At 32.7% G+C, this 15,228-nt stretch overlaps 1 protein-coding gene across 1 annotated transcript in view; it reads left to right on the forward strand.

Annotated features, from left to right (window-relative positions):
• Nucleotides 1-15,228, forward strand: part of AGPS (alkylglycerone phosphate synthase) — a 132,104-nt gene that overhangs the window by 36,936 nt on the left and 79,940 nt on the right. Inside the window, exons 3-7 of the mRNA XM_041773901.1 lie at nucleotides 3,831-3,921; nucleotides 6,180-6,300; nucleotides 6,397-6,471; nucleotides 10,692-10,763; nucleotides 12,359-12,438. Of these exons, the coding sequence (XP_041629835.1) occupies nucleotides 3,831-3,921; nucleotides 6,180-6,300; nucleotides 6,397-6,471; nucleotides 10,692-10,763; nucleotides 12,359-12,438 (439 nt within the window). The remainder of the gene's footprint in view (nucleotides 1-3,830; nucleotides 3,922-6,179; nucleotides 6,301-6,396; nucleotides 6,472-10,691; nucleotides 10,764-12,358; nucleotides 12,439-15,228) is intronic.

Below are 15,228 nucleotides of genomic sequence, written 5' to 3' on the forward strand. Positions count from 1 at the left end.
ACATAGACTATTGCCTGGAAATTCCACTCTAGCTATATAACCATCAGAAAAATGTGATATAGGGATCCCTGGGTGGCGCAGCGGTTTGGCGCCTGCCTTTGGCCCGGGGCGCGATCCTGGAGACCCGGGATCGAATCCCACATCGGGCTCCCGGTGCATGGAGCCTGCTTCTCCCTCTGCCTGTGTCTCTGCCTCTCTCTCTCTCTCTGTGACTATCATAAATAAATAAAAATTAAAAAAAAATAAAAATAAAAAAAAAGAAAAATGTGATATATTCTTCAGAAAACAAGTTCAAGAATGTCCCTGCATGCCCCCAAAACTAGACACTATTGTCTATCACTATACAGTGGGTAAAGAAACTGCTATATTCACACAATGGAATTAAGCCGTGGAAATGAATGAATTGTAACAATATGTATCAACATAGATGAATCTCACAAATATAATATTTGAGCAAAAGAGCTAACACAAGAGTACATTTTGTATGATTTCATTTATATGAAGTTCAAAATTACCCTGTAATGTTAACAGTCAGGATAATGGTTCCTTTGGTGTGAGGAGTGATGGTATGCCTGGAAAGAGCATGGAGGAGAGTGTTTCTGTGGTGCTGGTAAATGTTCTATTTCTGGATCTGAATGCTGATTACATGGGAGGTCTACTTCGTAAAATTTCATTCAGCTATACGCTTTTTTGTCTATATCTTTGTATGTTGTACTTTAGTATTTTATAAGTAAAATATTTATAAAATCAAAAATAAAACAGCTATAATGTACTTTTATTTGGCTGTCTCATCATTTTGTTGGGGGAGTAGAGAAGTTGCAAGAACATTATAGTGAAAAAGAGTTACTGAATATAGGTATCATGATTTTATAAATGCAAGAAGAATTTTAGGATAATGATCTCTCTTGGAATGGTGGTAAAGGAAGAATCAGACTAAAGGCAGTGTCTTATAGTGGTTGAAAGCACAGACTGACACATTATTTATTACCTGATTCAGATTCTGGTTTTGTCACTTATTAGCTGTGTGACCTTGATTAAGTTACTTAACTTACTTACCATCTTAATTTCTGTGCTTTACCTTCCTCATCTATAAAATAGGGATAATAGCACTAACCTCATAACATTACTATAAGTTAATATACATAAAACACTTAGAACAATGCCTGGCACATGATAATGCTGTATATTTATTTAACTAAAAAGTTTAAAATACAGTTTTAAATACACATTTAAAATGTTTTGGTCTTTTCAGAGAGCTATTAGTGCTCTTATAACACATTGGATCATTATTGTTTGCATATCAGCCATCTTCACTACACTAATCTAGGGTAGCATACTTATTTTATCTGTTATTTTTTTTAAAGATTATTTATTTATTTATTCATGAGAGACACAAGACAGAGAGAGAGAGAGAGAGAGAGGCAGAGACACAGGCAGAGGGAGAAGCAGGCTCCATGCAGGGAGCCTGATGTGGGACTTGATCCCTGGACTCCAAGATCACGCCCTGGGCTGAAGGTAGGCGCTAAACCGCTGAGCCACCCAGGGATCCCCTTTATCTGTTTTTTTTTTTTTTTTTATCATGCTTCTTGCTATTTAATATTTTGCCATCTCTGACAACTATTTCCAAAACCGAAAAGCTGGATTTCTAAGCACTTGAGTTTTCTGCATCAAATCTTCCCATATATATATATATGGATTTCTTGTGTTTATAAAACAGTGCTCATGTTTCATATAAACTATTTAAATAAGAATTGGGATGGAAAATGTAGGAAAAGAAATCCGCGTAGCAAATCTAGTTTTTTCTATACCTCTATAGAGCTCTTTTGTGTGTTTTAAATTTCTTGTACAACTTCATGTAAAATCGAAGTACCTTGCAAATCTATAGATTTATTTACTATTCTCTGTTCTTTTTATAGTTGTCACATCATAAACTCAGTGACACAGTGATATACTTTTTAAAAGACATATATATTGGAAAGAAATTAAGAGAATATAGTTATTTATATTTACTCACATATTTACTCTTTCTGGTATTATTTATTCTGTCTTGAAGATTTCAGTTTATATTTAGTGTTGTATTTCCCTTCAGCCTGTAGAAATCACTTTAGCATTTCTTGTAGTGTAGGTCTGCTGGCACCAGGTTCTCTGAGTTTCCATCTGAAAGTGTCTTAAACTTTTATCTTTGAAGTATATTTTCACCAGATACAGAATTTTAGTTTGACATTCTTTTCCTTCCAGCACTTTAAAAATGTTGTTTAGTTGTTACTTGGACTTCACTGTTTCTAATGAGAAGCCAGTCATAATTTTTATTGTTATTGCATTGTATGTAATATGTCATTTTTCTCTAGATGCTTTTAACATTTTCTCCCTCTTTTTCTCTTTTTCTCAATTCTTTTAAATTGCTATTTGACTATGATGTGTGTAGTGTGAGTTTCTTTGCATATATCTCGTTAGTGTTCTCTGGCCTTTTTGGATTTGTAAATTTTTGTCTTTCATCAGATTTGGAACCTTTCTGCTATTACTTCTTCAAAACTGTTTTACTTCATTTCCCTCTTTTCTTTTTCTTGGGACTCTGTTTGTTATATATATGTTAGTCTTTTGCTGTTGTTCTATAAGTCTTTGAAGCTGTTTATTTTTTCATTCGTTTTCTCTGTTCTTCAGATTATATGTTTTATTGCTCTATCTGTACATTCACTGACATCTCCAGTCGGCCCTTCTGTTCATCCAGTGAGTTTTGTTTTTTTTGTTTTTAGATTTTGTTTATTCATGAGACACACACACACACACACACACACACACAGAGACAGAGAGAGAGAGAGAGAGAGAGAGAGAGAGGCAGAGACACAGGCAGAGGGAGAAGCAGGCTCCATGTAGGGAGCCTGACATGGGACTCGTCTCCAGGATCACACCCTGGGCTGAAGGTGGCCCTAAACCGCTGAGCCACCCGGGCTGCCCTTGTCCAATGAGTTTTTATTGACGAGTCTTAACTACATAATTTCTGTTTTGTTCTGTTCTTTAACAGAGTTACAGCTATCTTAAAAATGATTGTGTGCTACTTCAGTATTTTAGATCTTCATAGGGTCAGTCCCTATTTTTTGCCCTTTCTCTTGATTATGGATCACACTTTCTTATTTGCTTGTTTCCGGCTATTTTGGAGTACATCTTGGACATTGCTAATGGTCTTTTGTCAGAACTCTGTATTCTGTTATATTCTTCTGAAGGGGCTTTATTTAGTTTTTTTAACATCAAGTAATTAGTTTATTTTCAAATTTCCATTTCTCTCTGTGATGGTGATCAACTGCGTTTTTAAGCTTAGTTGGGCTACTTCAAGTCTACTCCATACATATGTAATTCAGGGTCAGCCAGACATTTGGACAGAGTTTATGCTTACATCACTCTGACTCTTTCCTTTTCTGTATTCTTCCCAGCTGTTGTGTTCACTGTAAACACTGCCTTCTGGTTCTTCAAGGCAGGAAAACTAGATTTTCTGTATTTTTGTTTCCTTTTATGGTACCAGTTGGCTGTCCCTCAGTCTGAAACCTGTTTTAAAAATAAAATCTGGAAACTCATGTAGTGCTGTTTCCTTTTTCTAAGTGTATCACACCTCTTTACCCCCCTATTATTGCTGCTTTTTCTGTCTATACTCCCTTCAGAGTTGTGTTTTGTTTCTGTTTTTGTCCAGAGTTTATAGTTATATGTGTTGTGTGTGTGTTGGGGGGAGAGGGGTTGTTTTAATAGGAACTACTTAACCATTACTAGAAGCCAAAGCTAAGATTTAAATTTAAATGAAGATCCCTTATTCTAATGTTTTATCTTCTTTGTAATCTTAGGTATCCTCTTAGTGGCATGATTTTACCAACTTTTAAAGACTGGATCCAAAATACCCTTGGAGTAAGTCTGGAGCATAAAACTACCTCTAAAGTAAGCAAACAAGAATGATTACTAATATACTTAAGTCTTTGTGGGTATGGGTGTGTCTGTATGTGCATGGACTTGTGTTTAACCCCAAATCAGTTAGATTTATCTTTGTAATTTGTTATAATTGCTTTAATGGATTTGTTGTGATTTTTTTTTTTTTTAAGAAGTTCAGCATCACAGATATAAATCTCAAAGTTTATCTGAGATTTGTCTGGTAAACTTTTTATCTTCTCTGAACCTCAATTATTCTACTTTAAGAAATGAGAGCAATAACTCTTCTCCCTCTCATAGGGTGGTGGTCAAGTGCAAATGAATTAATTCTGTGGTAGGCTTGTTACAAGAGTATAAGTTACTATTAATAATAGGACATTTAATGGACTGACAGTACTCCAGGATTAATATAGGATAATTTGAAGTAAAAATGCTACATTTAATATAAAAACATTTAGGATATTAGAAGACTTACAAAAAGTAAAAATTTGGTTAAGATATGAGTGATAGTTCTGGTTCATGTAGTTTCACTTTTCTGAAACTAGGGTTAAAAAAACTCAATAGTATTCATATCAAACTAACAAAATAGTTTTCTTTATATTATTATGGTTTTTATTATTTATTATTATTTGCTATGGCATGGTATTCTGCATATTCCTCTAAATTGGATATGATTTCCGTAAGGGCAGGGACTGTGGCTTATACTCTGTACTCTACTATATCCAACGTGTTATTAAGGACTGTAGGTATTTGGTGAGTACTTATTTTAGTTATAAATCCACAATTACATTTAATTTTACTAAGTAAATTATGTTAACTAATTTCTACCCCTCCTAAACCAAATTCTTTCAAATTTTCCTGAAAGATCCCTTTATTTCCTTAATTCTTTCTTTTGACTTTTTGTAGTTACTTTTTTTTGATATTGATGAAATCTGTATACCATATTTAAAAATTTCACCAGTTTTACATACACGTTTTTTCTGTTTTTGAACCCTTTTCGATTTTTGATAACAAAATAGCAATAACAAAACGAAATAAATTTTTGTTGGGTTTTTTGGGTCATTTCCTTTCACTATAGCATAAATTCTTTGAGGTCAGGTTTTTTTTTCCCTGATTATCTCACTGCTATATACCTAAGATCTAGAACAGTGCCTGGCTTATAACACACACACACTCAATAAATATTTCTCATATAATTGAACTCAATAAATATTTCTCATATAATTGAATATTAAATACAGAACCTTTTATTTATTTATTTTTTAATATTTTAATTATTTACTTGAGAGAGAGAGAGCACAAGTAGGGGAAGTAGCAGAGGAAGAGGGAAAATAAACCTCCTTACTGACCAGGGAGCCCAACTTGGGACTTAATCCCAGGACCCTGAGATCAGGACATGAGCTGAAGGCAGATGCTTAACCAATGGAGCCACCCAGGCACTCCTAAATACAGAACCTTTAATAAGATACTAACATTATGTAAATATCATATTTTTTAATGCATTCTTATATTTCCTTTTTTCCAAATTTATATCATACCTTTTTTTGTTTGCTTTTTTAATAGCAGATTTGATTTGGCCAGCCTCTTCCTGTATGGTAGGCAGGTTTTTGGTGCTTTTCACATTTAATCTTATGGTAGCTATTTAAATTTAGTGCTGATAATCTCACTTACAGTTGAAGAAGCCAAGGCCCAGAGAAGTTGGGTGACTTGCCCAATGTTGCATAGCTTTAAAGATTTTTTCCAGCTCACAATGTTAGTTGAAATTAAGTATCAAATTATAATTGTGTTGTGAGTTTTAAAGTAGTTCTGTGAAAATGGGCTTATTATTTATTATGAGGTTTTTTATTGATCATTTAAAAATAGTAATTGAGGTATAGGAAATAGTAAATCATATCTACAGGTGAAAATGTAGATGATGAAAAAGTTAAGTAGCTTTCCCTCAGTTTCCTTGATCTAAAATGAAAGATTTAAGACTTTGCCATCTTCTCTGTTCTTGATTGCAATCTTCAGAAACAATGAAAAAGTGGGCCATGGATGCAAAAGAGGAAACATATGACTTATGTAACTTATGTTACAGAATGTGATTAATCAGACCATTTATAATTTGTTATAGTTACAGAGTTGGTTTCCATATGTGTTACTTAGTATTTTCCTATGCTTTTGTCTCAGCTTAGATATTAAAAACTAACATTATATGGTGACTCTCCCTAAGCAAGTATTCAAAACTTAGTTTCTAGAAATAACTCAAAGAAACCAATTTTATTTTCTAGGCATCCTTAAATCCTAATGATACACCTCCTTCTATTGTAAGTGAAGATTTTCTTCATGACCTTAAAGAAATTAATATTTCATATTCACAAGAAGCAGATGATCGAGTATTTAGAGCTCATGGTAAGCAACTTTATATAAGTACTATTTGTTTTTAATATTAAAATTTCCTATAATTTAAGATGTTTTTACATGTTTTTTTTTAAAACTACAAAACAGGTCATTGTCTTCATGAGATATTTTTGCTCAGGGAAGGAATGTTTCAGCGAATTCCTGATATAGTTTTATGGCCAAGTAAGTCCTTTTTTTCTTTTGTATCATTACTTTGTATTGTGAAATCTTAAATAGATTTAGTATTGGAAATATATACTTTTAAATGTAGGAATTGTAAAAAGTATAGGTAGCTATATTTTTAGAGTTTCCAGAAGTCATATAATTCTTTCTTGATCTAATCATTTTAAACTATTGGTTTTCATGATTGGTTTTGCTGTTGATGAGTAAGTCTTCATTTTAAATATTAACATCATAGCGGGAGGTCAGTTAAAAAATGCATTTTTGATTTGTTTGAAAGCTTAATGAAATTAAATATGTTCAGATGTAGAGAAGCTCTTAACTATTGAGTACCACAAACTCATACTAGTAATTTGGTGGTATCAGTTTGTGGGCTAAAAAACATTATATTCAAATAGTGAAATAAGTTTTTTAAGATACCTATTTTCTTGGATATAAATAAATTTTGAAAAATTAATTTTATTCATGATTTTGGCTTTAGATAGAGGATGGATGAGCTTTGTGTTGTTATTTTGCTCTTGCTGATGATTAGGTAGTCAGAATATTTATATATATGATTTTTATACCCATCTCTTTTAGTAGAAAATTTAAAGCAGAATTGGTATATTGTACCTGACTGTCCATAATTACCATTTTAAGAAAGTTCCAGTAATCTGATCCTTTTTCTTCTTCAGATTCTATAAAGGAGTAGATAGAGTATTTTATTTTTCAAAAAATTGGCTCATCGGTTTTAGATGTGATCCTTTTACTTTACAGGAAGTATCTGAAGGAGAAAATCATACTTTAATATGGAGGTAGGAGAGAGGTGACATAGTTAGGAGGAAAATCCAAGTGCATATGTAGCTGAGATTATGAGATTATTCCTGATACTTATGATGTATATTCTTTTAGCGTTCTCTTAGTAGCTTTAGGCTGCTTCTTTACTAAGATTTGGGGAAGATTCATTCTACTTTTTAACTGGAAAAAAATGAAAGCAAAATTTATTAGTTTTCATTTCTTTTAGGAAACTTTAATAGACTATCTTTGGATGTATCTTAAGTAGAGCTTTTAAATGTGCTTTCTAGGTATTTTCTTCATGTGTCTGACTATTAAAATACTGAGAAATTACCAGAATGAAAATATGTGTCTTTGTTTAGGAAATACAAATATTTCTAAAAAATCCAGATTCAGGAAACATGCAGGGTTGTAGTCTGTTGTTGCACAAAAGTTTCTTCATTCTGTAAAATCCATCCTATTTGTCAGTTCCCTCGTAGCCTTGTCTTTTTTTCCCATATCAGTTTTCAAATCAGGCCCTTATCAATGCATAGTTGGATTTTTGTAACAGCCTATAAGGTTCTCTCTCATGCCTCTAGTTTCTTGTTTCTCCAAGCCTCCTATATACTCTTGAGAGGTTAGTTTTTCTAAAATATTCCCTTTACCATCATGTTCCATACCTCAGGAATCTATATGAATAGTGTATAGGTGCTTGAATCAAGTTTATAATTTTATTCTGTTGAATCTCCTGGTATAAGGACTACTTGGAATATTTTTTCCCAATAGGTGATCAGATCTCCGAGACCTTTATTTAACTTTAATGTAAATTTTCTACTGGTAATAAAGTTTAGGTTTTTTCTTTGCATGAGTGAGGGCAAATTTTGAGACAATATGACAATTTAAGACAGTGTGGTATTCCGTAGAGTGGAGGTGGCTGTCTTATCTTGCAGTTTGAATACACATATTTGCGCACACACACTATATATACACATATACATACGCACACACACACACACACAAAGTATGCTTTGGGATATACACATACACACACACACACACAGCTAGGAGATCTATCCTTGTGGATATCTGTAAGCCTGGCTATAATTTGAATCTGAATTTTATATTTAATAGGATATCTAGGGTTTGTCTAAGCATAATAACTAAGCATAATATATGTAACTTTTATGATTTGGAGTCGTCCTTAAACCAGGATTTGTCACCATTGTGACCTTTACACAGTGTGAATATCTGCCTTTCATTTATTTTAGACAAGTTGTCAGTCACTCATATATGTTGTCTGTGGGAAGTGTGCTTATAAAAATAAAGTCTCCTTTAACAACTTTACATATTTTTAAATCATTTCACTTATTATTTAGTACTTATGTGTTATTTTTAGCTGTGTAAATACCAAAACTTCGGGCCTGTGAAAATATGTGCTAGGTACTGTTCTAGGTATTGAGGATGAGCTGTGAAAAAAACAAAAATCTATTCTCAGGTGCCCTACAATTTAGTGGGGAAGGAGGCAGAAAAGAGCAAATAAATATGTAATGTATTGAGTGGTGATACATGCTGTAGAGAAAAGGCACAGTAAGAAAATAGCCAAACAGATGAGCAGTGGGATGAGAGAGTGCTGTGTCAGATAACGTGGTTAAGAAAAGCTTCTGTTTAGGTGGCAATCCTAGAAGTAGTTTTGCCTTTTTTTTTTGTTTGTTTGTTAAGATTTTATTTATTTATTCATGAGAGACACACACACACACACAGAGGCAGAGACATAGGCAGAGGGAGAAGCAGGCCCCATGCAGGGAGTCCGATGTGGGACTTGATCATGGGGTCTCCAGGATCATACCCTGGGCTGAAGGCAGTGCTAAACCACTGAGCCACCTGGGCTGCCCTAGTTTTGCCTTGTTAAAGGTTTTTGACAGTCATGTTTGGGTATTTTATTATTAATAAACTATTATTCCACTTAGTAAGAAAATTTTACCACAAGTAGTAAGTTTTATAAGCTTAATCTGGAAGCTTAAAATGGATTTTCATTAAAAATTGGAATGAGGGGATCCCTGGGTGGCTCAGCGGTTTGGCGCCTGCCTTTGGCCCGGGGTGTGATCCTGGAGTCCCAGGATCGGGTCCCACGTCGGTCCCTGCATGGAGCCTGCTTCTCCCTCTGCCTGTGTCTCTGCCTCTCTCTCTCTCTCTCTCTCTGTCTATCATAAATAAATAAATAAATCTTTTAAAAAAAATTGGAATGATACAAATGACATATTCCTAGTTTTAAACAAACCTGAGAAATGATAACTTTTAGAAAACAGTACTTTTGCTTTCATAAATGGATATTCACTTGTTTATCCTTGTTTATCCTTAAATTTCCCTTTCAAGCCCTTAGCAGGTAATACTGGGTTTTGCATGTTTCCTTGCCTCAAGTCTTTTTCTTTTCTTTGCCATTCCACATTATCAGAAGATTTATCCTTTTCAGATAGTTTCTTTGCTATGTTGGTCCTTGGCTTAGTGCCCTATTTGCTAGTCAAATTGAGTTTTAGCATTTTGTGTCTTATATTTAAAATCTTCTGTTGTCAGGTTTTTGTTACCCGTATAGCTTTTATTCTGATAAAGAGTACTCTTTCATTGTATACATTAGAAAGGAATATACGTAGTACATCATATAGCATTTTAAAATTTGTAAAACAATAATCATCAGTGGATGCAAAAATTAGCGGGTGAAAGTATGATGAGAAACATATTTATGTAGAGTAACCATCTCCCCACAAAACATTTTTAATTATAGTATTCTTACGGTGGAAAAACCAAGCAGATACTTCGTAATCAAATGATGAAAGTTAACATTACTAGAAATGAGACATGTCTACATCATGTGCCTCCAGATGTAACTCATTAAGAAAGTCACATCAGCACTTCTGTGGAATTCCTGCCAAAATATGTAACCTGAATTTAATAATGAGGAGGCAAAAACTCGAGAGATACTCTATGAAATAACTGACCAGTGTTTTTCAAAAGTGTCAGGGTCATGAAAAGAAAAGATAGACTGAGGAACTCTCAGATTAAAGAAGAGTAAGGAGACATGACAACTAAATACAATGTATGGTTGGCTGGTCCAGAAAAGGAGACATTAGTGGAACAATTGGCAAAATTTGAATAAGGTCTGTTGATTAGTTAAGAATAATATGTAAGTATAAATTGTTTGGTTTTGATAATTGAAATTATAAGATATTATTTGTGGCTGCTGGATGAAGATTTTTTACCTTTTTTGTAACCTTTTCCTGAGTATGAAATCATTTCAAAATGAAAAGTTAAAAAGATAAATAATAAACATTTTGTTTTAATATAACTGTTTAATGTGTTGATGAGTAAGAAAAAGTTTAGACACTAAAGACCTTCATGGACCCTTACTTTGCAGGGTTACCCAGATTTTATTCATGTCCTTGTGATTAATTTATTTTCCCTCTTTTTTTCAACAGCATGTCATGATGATGTAGTTAAGATTGTGAATCTAGCATGCAAATATAACCTTTGTATCATACCAATTGGTGGTAGGTATTGTGCCTTTTGAATTTTAATATCATGTAAATGTGTTCGTTTTCTTTAAAATATTTGTATTGTAAATATTTGTGTCATTCCATTGAAAGCAAATATTCTTGTAATTATGATATGGTTATTCTGAAAAACTTGTTTATGCTGCTCATTTTTGAGTAGATCTGTCTACCTGAACTGTTTGAGACATGTTGTTCATGGCTTCTTTCCCATATAGATCTTAGTTGATGCCGTGACTTAATGCTTAAATAAAATAATATTCCCACTTTAGTAATTACTTTATAACCTTTATAGAGAGAATGTTGCTTTGCATTTTAAGACAAATTTGATCTCTTTTATATTTATTTATTTATTTATTTATTTATTTATTTATTTATTTTTGCATTTGATCTCTTTTAATAATCTACATTACTTTCATTGACTGAATTAGCATTGAGGGAAGAGAAGTGAGACCCCAAACAAAACAGAAGCTCCAGATTCCTTCTTTTTTTAATTTTTTTTTTTTTTTAATTTTTATTTATTTATGATAGTCACACAGAGAGAGAGAGAGGCAGAGACACAGGCAGAGGGAGAAGCAGGCTCCATGCAGGGAGCCCGACGTGGGATTCGATCCCGGATCTCCAGGATCGCGCCCTGGGCCAAAGGCAGGCGCTAAACCGCTGCGCCACCCAGGGATCCCTCCAGATTCCTTCTTTAGCTAATGCTTTTGGTTGAGTTCGTGAGAAAAAGGCACTACAGTGCCACTTTCAGTGAAATATTTTTCTAATTTCAAATGACTGTGACAAGCAAATAGTGTTTATTGGTTACAAATATGTTCTTAATTGACAGTTCACATTCTCACCTTGTGAAAGTAAATTGAATCAGCACCTCCTATAATTCTTACTTGTATCAAGAGTTTTCTATTCAAAACACATAGAAGTACCAGTTAGGAATTTATTCTCATATATGGTAATGTAGATGGTTAATAACTAAGAATATGCTATTATTTTAGATTGGTATCAAGAAAGCATTTTTCCTTTAATAAAAAATGTTAATGGAAAACAGTACATTGTTTATATATTTCTATATATTGTTTATTCTATATTAAAATCACCTTTTCACCATTAACATATAAATTTGTTTTACATAGTCTGGGCAATTTTAACTTGTTTATATTCTAATTTACTAAAGTCTTTTTGTATGACAACATAAAATTATTTCAAATGATAAATGAATCTCATAATTAAGGTAAGGTATCTTGAAGTACGAAGGGTATTTTTTCTTTTAAGTGATATCTCCATAGTAATTATTAGCTTAGAATTTTTCTAATCATGTTCTTGGAGTTTCACAAATTGCTAGGGGCTTCACTTGAGTGTGCCCAGGGGATGGAGCCATATCCCATTGCTTTCAGCTCCCTAATATTGCTTCATTTTGGCACGCAGCATAAAATAAAGGTGAGTTTGCTCTTAGTGTGTTAGCATTTGCAAATTACATTTTGTAAAGTAGAAATAGGTTATTTTTCTAGTGTGGGCCTATTTGTATACTTTGTATTAGGGATTTGCCCTAGAAATGTAGCTACAAAATAAAATATTAAAACTGTTTCCTATTTTGGCAGGAGGAACAAGCGTATCATATGGCCTAATGTGTCCTGCAGATGAGACAAGAACAATTATATCTTTGGATACTTCTCAAATGGTATATGATAATTTTAGACATATTTGAAGATAGTGTTTGGTTTTAAAAAAAGCTGTGGCTCAGTCTTAGATGTCATTAAAAAGTTATATTTTTATTTTGTTTTAAATTTATCATTATATTTTACCATTGTCTTTAGGTCTCAAAAAGCTAAAGTTCATTCATGTTCAGGTACATGTCTTGGTGGTTTCTACCAAATTGGCCTGAGAAATTGATGATTTGAGAAGCATGGTTTAGAATATTGATACAATAGATGACCTGATTTGTATTGTTAAAAGCAAAACAAATATTGGTTAAGGTTAATTTGAAATACCAAGACTTGTCCCCCAAGTTTTTAATGCTGTTGCAGTTTTACTTGTGGAAGATTGGAGAACAGACTAATTTTAATCTAGGATTATTTTGTGACCTTTTGGCTCACTGTGGTCCCAAGAGTTGGACATTGCGCATGTTAAAGCTTTAATTTGTGTATGAACTTAATCTTAACTATATTGTCAACAATATATATGATTGCATGCATATTCATTATTATAAAATTTTATTTTTATTTTAACTAATTTATTAATTTGAATTTTTTTCAAACACCAAATAGAATAGTATACCCATTTTCTAGATTAAGTAATTACTAACAGTTTGTCATATTAGCTTTATCTTTCTTTGTCAACTATTTTAAAAAGCAGTCTCATATTATGCTATTATATATATGCATATATATATGCATAATATATATTATATATATGTTGCTATTATGCTATGATAATGCTATTACCATTTAATATCCAGTTCACATTCAAATTTTACAATGGTTTTAAAATTGTCTTTATTTTATACTTCATTTGTTCACATGGGGATTCAGAGAAGGCCCATGTTGGCATTTGTTGTTTTTCTATCTCATTTTATCCGAAACCTCCTTCTTTCAAAACTTTATTGAACGTTACTGACTTTTGGAGAAAATAGGTTATTTGTAGTATAAAATGTATCATATTTTGAATTTGGATGTCACTTCGTCTTGGTGTCATGTAACTCTTCTTCTGGGCTTTGTATGTCCTCTAAACTGGAAGTTAGATATAAAGTATAGTTAGAACTCAAGCATAGCTTAAACATTTTTTTTGAGCAAGGATATTTCATAGATGATGATGTGTTTTTCTTTCTCACACCACATCACATCAGGAGGCATGTAATATCTGTTTGTCCACTTTAAGTGTTGCTGCGATTAATCATGAGGTTCAGATGGTTATAGCATGATTATTCTTTTATACAGTCCTCCATTAACCTTTGTTCTAATCCCAGAGTTTAAGAAAAGGCAGTTTCCTTAGAAGGCCCTTAAGAGTAGCCTATTCTGAATAGGCTTTGGAATGTGTTTGAATTTCTGTATACTTTACTGTGTACAAATGTACCACTGAATCTTTTACTGAATTTGGAAAATAGAGACAATAATGCGGAAGGTAATTGTGAAGATTAAATAAGATAATATAAAATAAAAGTCTTTGTACTGAGTAGATGCTTAAAATTCTGTGGCAGAATTTTAAATGCCAGGTTTTTAACTACTTATTTTGTAGAAAAACCTTGTATATTCACTGCCTTTAACGCTCTTAAATATTGTAGTAGATGGGTGGTGCCTACAATTGTGATTGCTTTGGAGTCAATAAACTGTGCATGATTTTGTACAGAGTACTTTTGATACAGTGTGTACAAAATATGATAATTACGCCAGTTTTCTATTTCTATATTTCTTAAACATATACAATAATACTAAGACCTATTGGTCTCAAAGTTTTTGTCTTATAGTTAACCTATATTAACAAGGGTAGTGTATACTGGATGTAATAGGGTATCCTATGTTTTCTATATAGGTTTTTCTGTGAGTGCTCATTTAGGTTTTTTTTTTTTTTTCTGCCTTCTTCAGTTGTTTTGGCTTTTTTTCTACCAAAAATATGTTTGGACCCTGGTAGATACAAGGCATATAATTAGCACAAGTATGTAGTCACTTCAAGAGCCTGTATATTAGGGGAAAAGATGTATATCAAGTTATTATAAAGTACCAACAGATTATTGAATTATGTCTTTTTATAGTTTAGGATTTCCTACTGTTTAGATGCTGTAGGACCAAAAGACTGATTTGCTATAGTTATATTGAAATTGTTATTGTCTTACTGTGAGAGTATAATTAAAATGATAGTTTTACATAACATAAAACAAAAAGTACATTCACATATATCATCTAATTTAATGTTTATCATAAATCCTGCGAATTAAGCAGTGCAGTTATTTGCATGTATTTGCATGTATTCAAATTTAGAATATAGGCAGACCATTTTCGTATTATCTATTGTATTGCTTCCTTTTTATTATTAGCTGGGTTTACCTGCATTCAAACATATCAAAATGCAAAGAAAGCTTTGTTGGGATTCAGAAGAAGAGTCTATATATTAACCTGATTGCTCAGCCAAATAAATAGAAGGGGAAAGAAGTCTGTTTTTAATAGTAGAAAATAATTCATGAGGATTCATATATATACAAATTAGGTCAACCAAGAATGTTTAAAACATTTTTTGGGCAGCCATACATTTGGCAAGTTGAGCCAGATGATATTTGGCTCCTGCTTGTTCAAGCAGGAGGGAGGGCTATGCTTTGGTTTCTATCCAGGACCTCTGGTCCTATTTTGGGTTAAAAATAAAGCAGGAATGCTATTTACTATATTCAGATGTTTTTGGAGGTGTCTTTTTCTAGTCTTACAGTGGCCATCTTCTGATACTGTTAAGTTAGATATGATTGTTAACTATCAATAGTAGTAGA

This window comes from Vulpes lagopus, chromosome 11, assembly GCF_018345385.1.
Source record: "Vulpes lagopus strain Blue_001 chromosome 11, ASM1834538v1, whole genome shotgun sequence".
Classification (NCBI taxonomy): Eukaryota; Metazoa; Chordata; class Mammalia; order Carnivora; family Canidae; genus Vulpes; species Vulpes lagopus.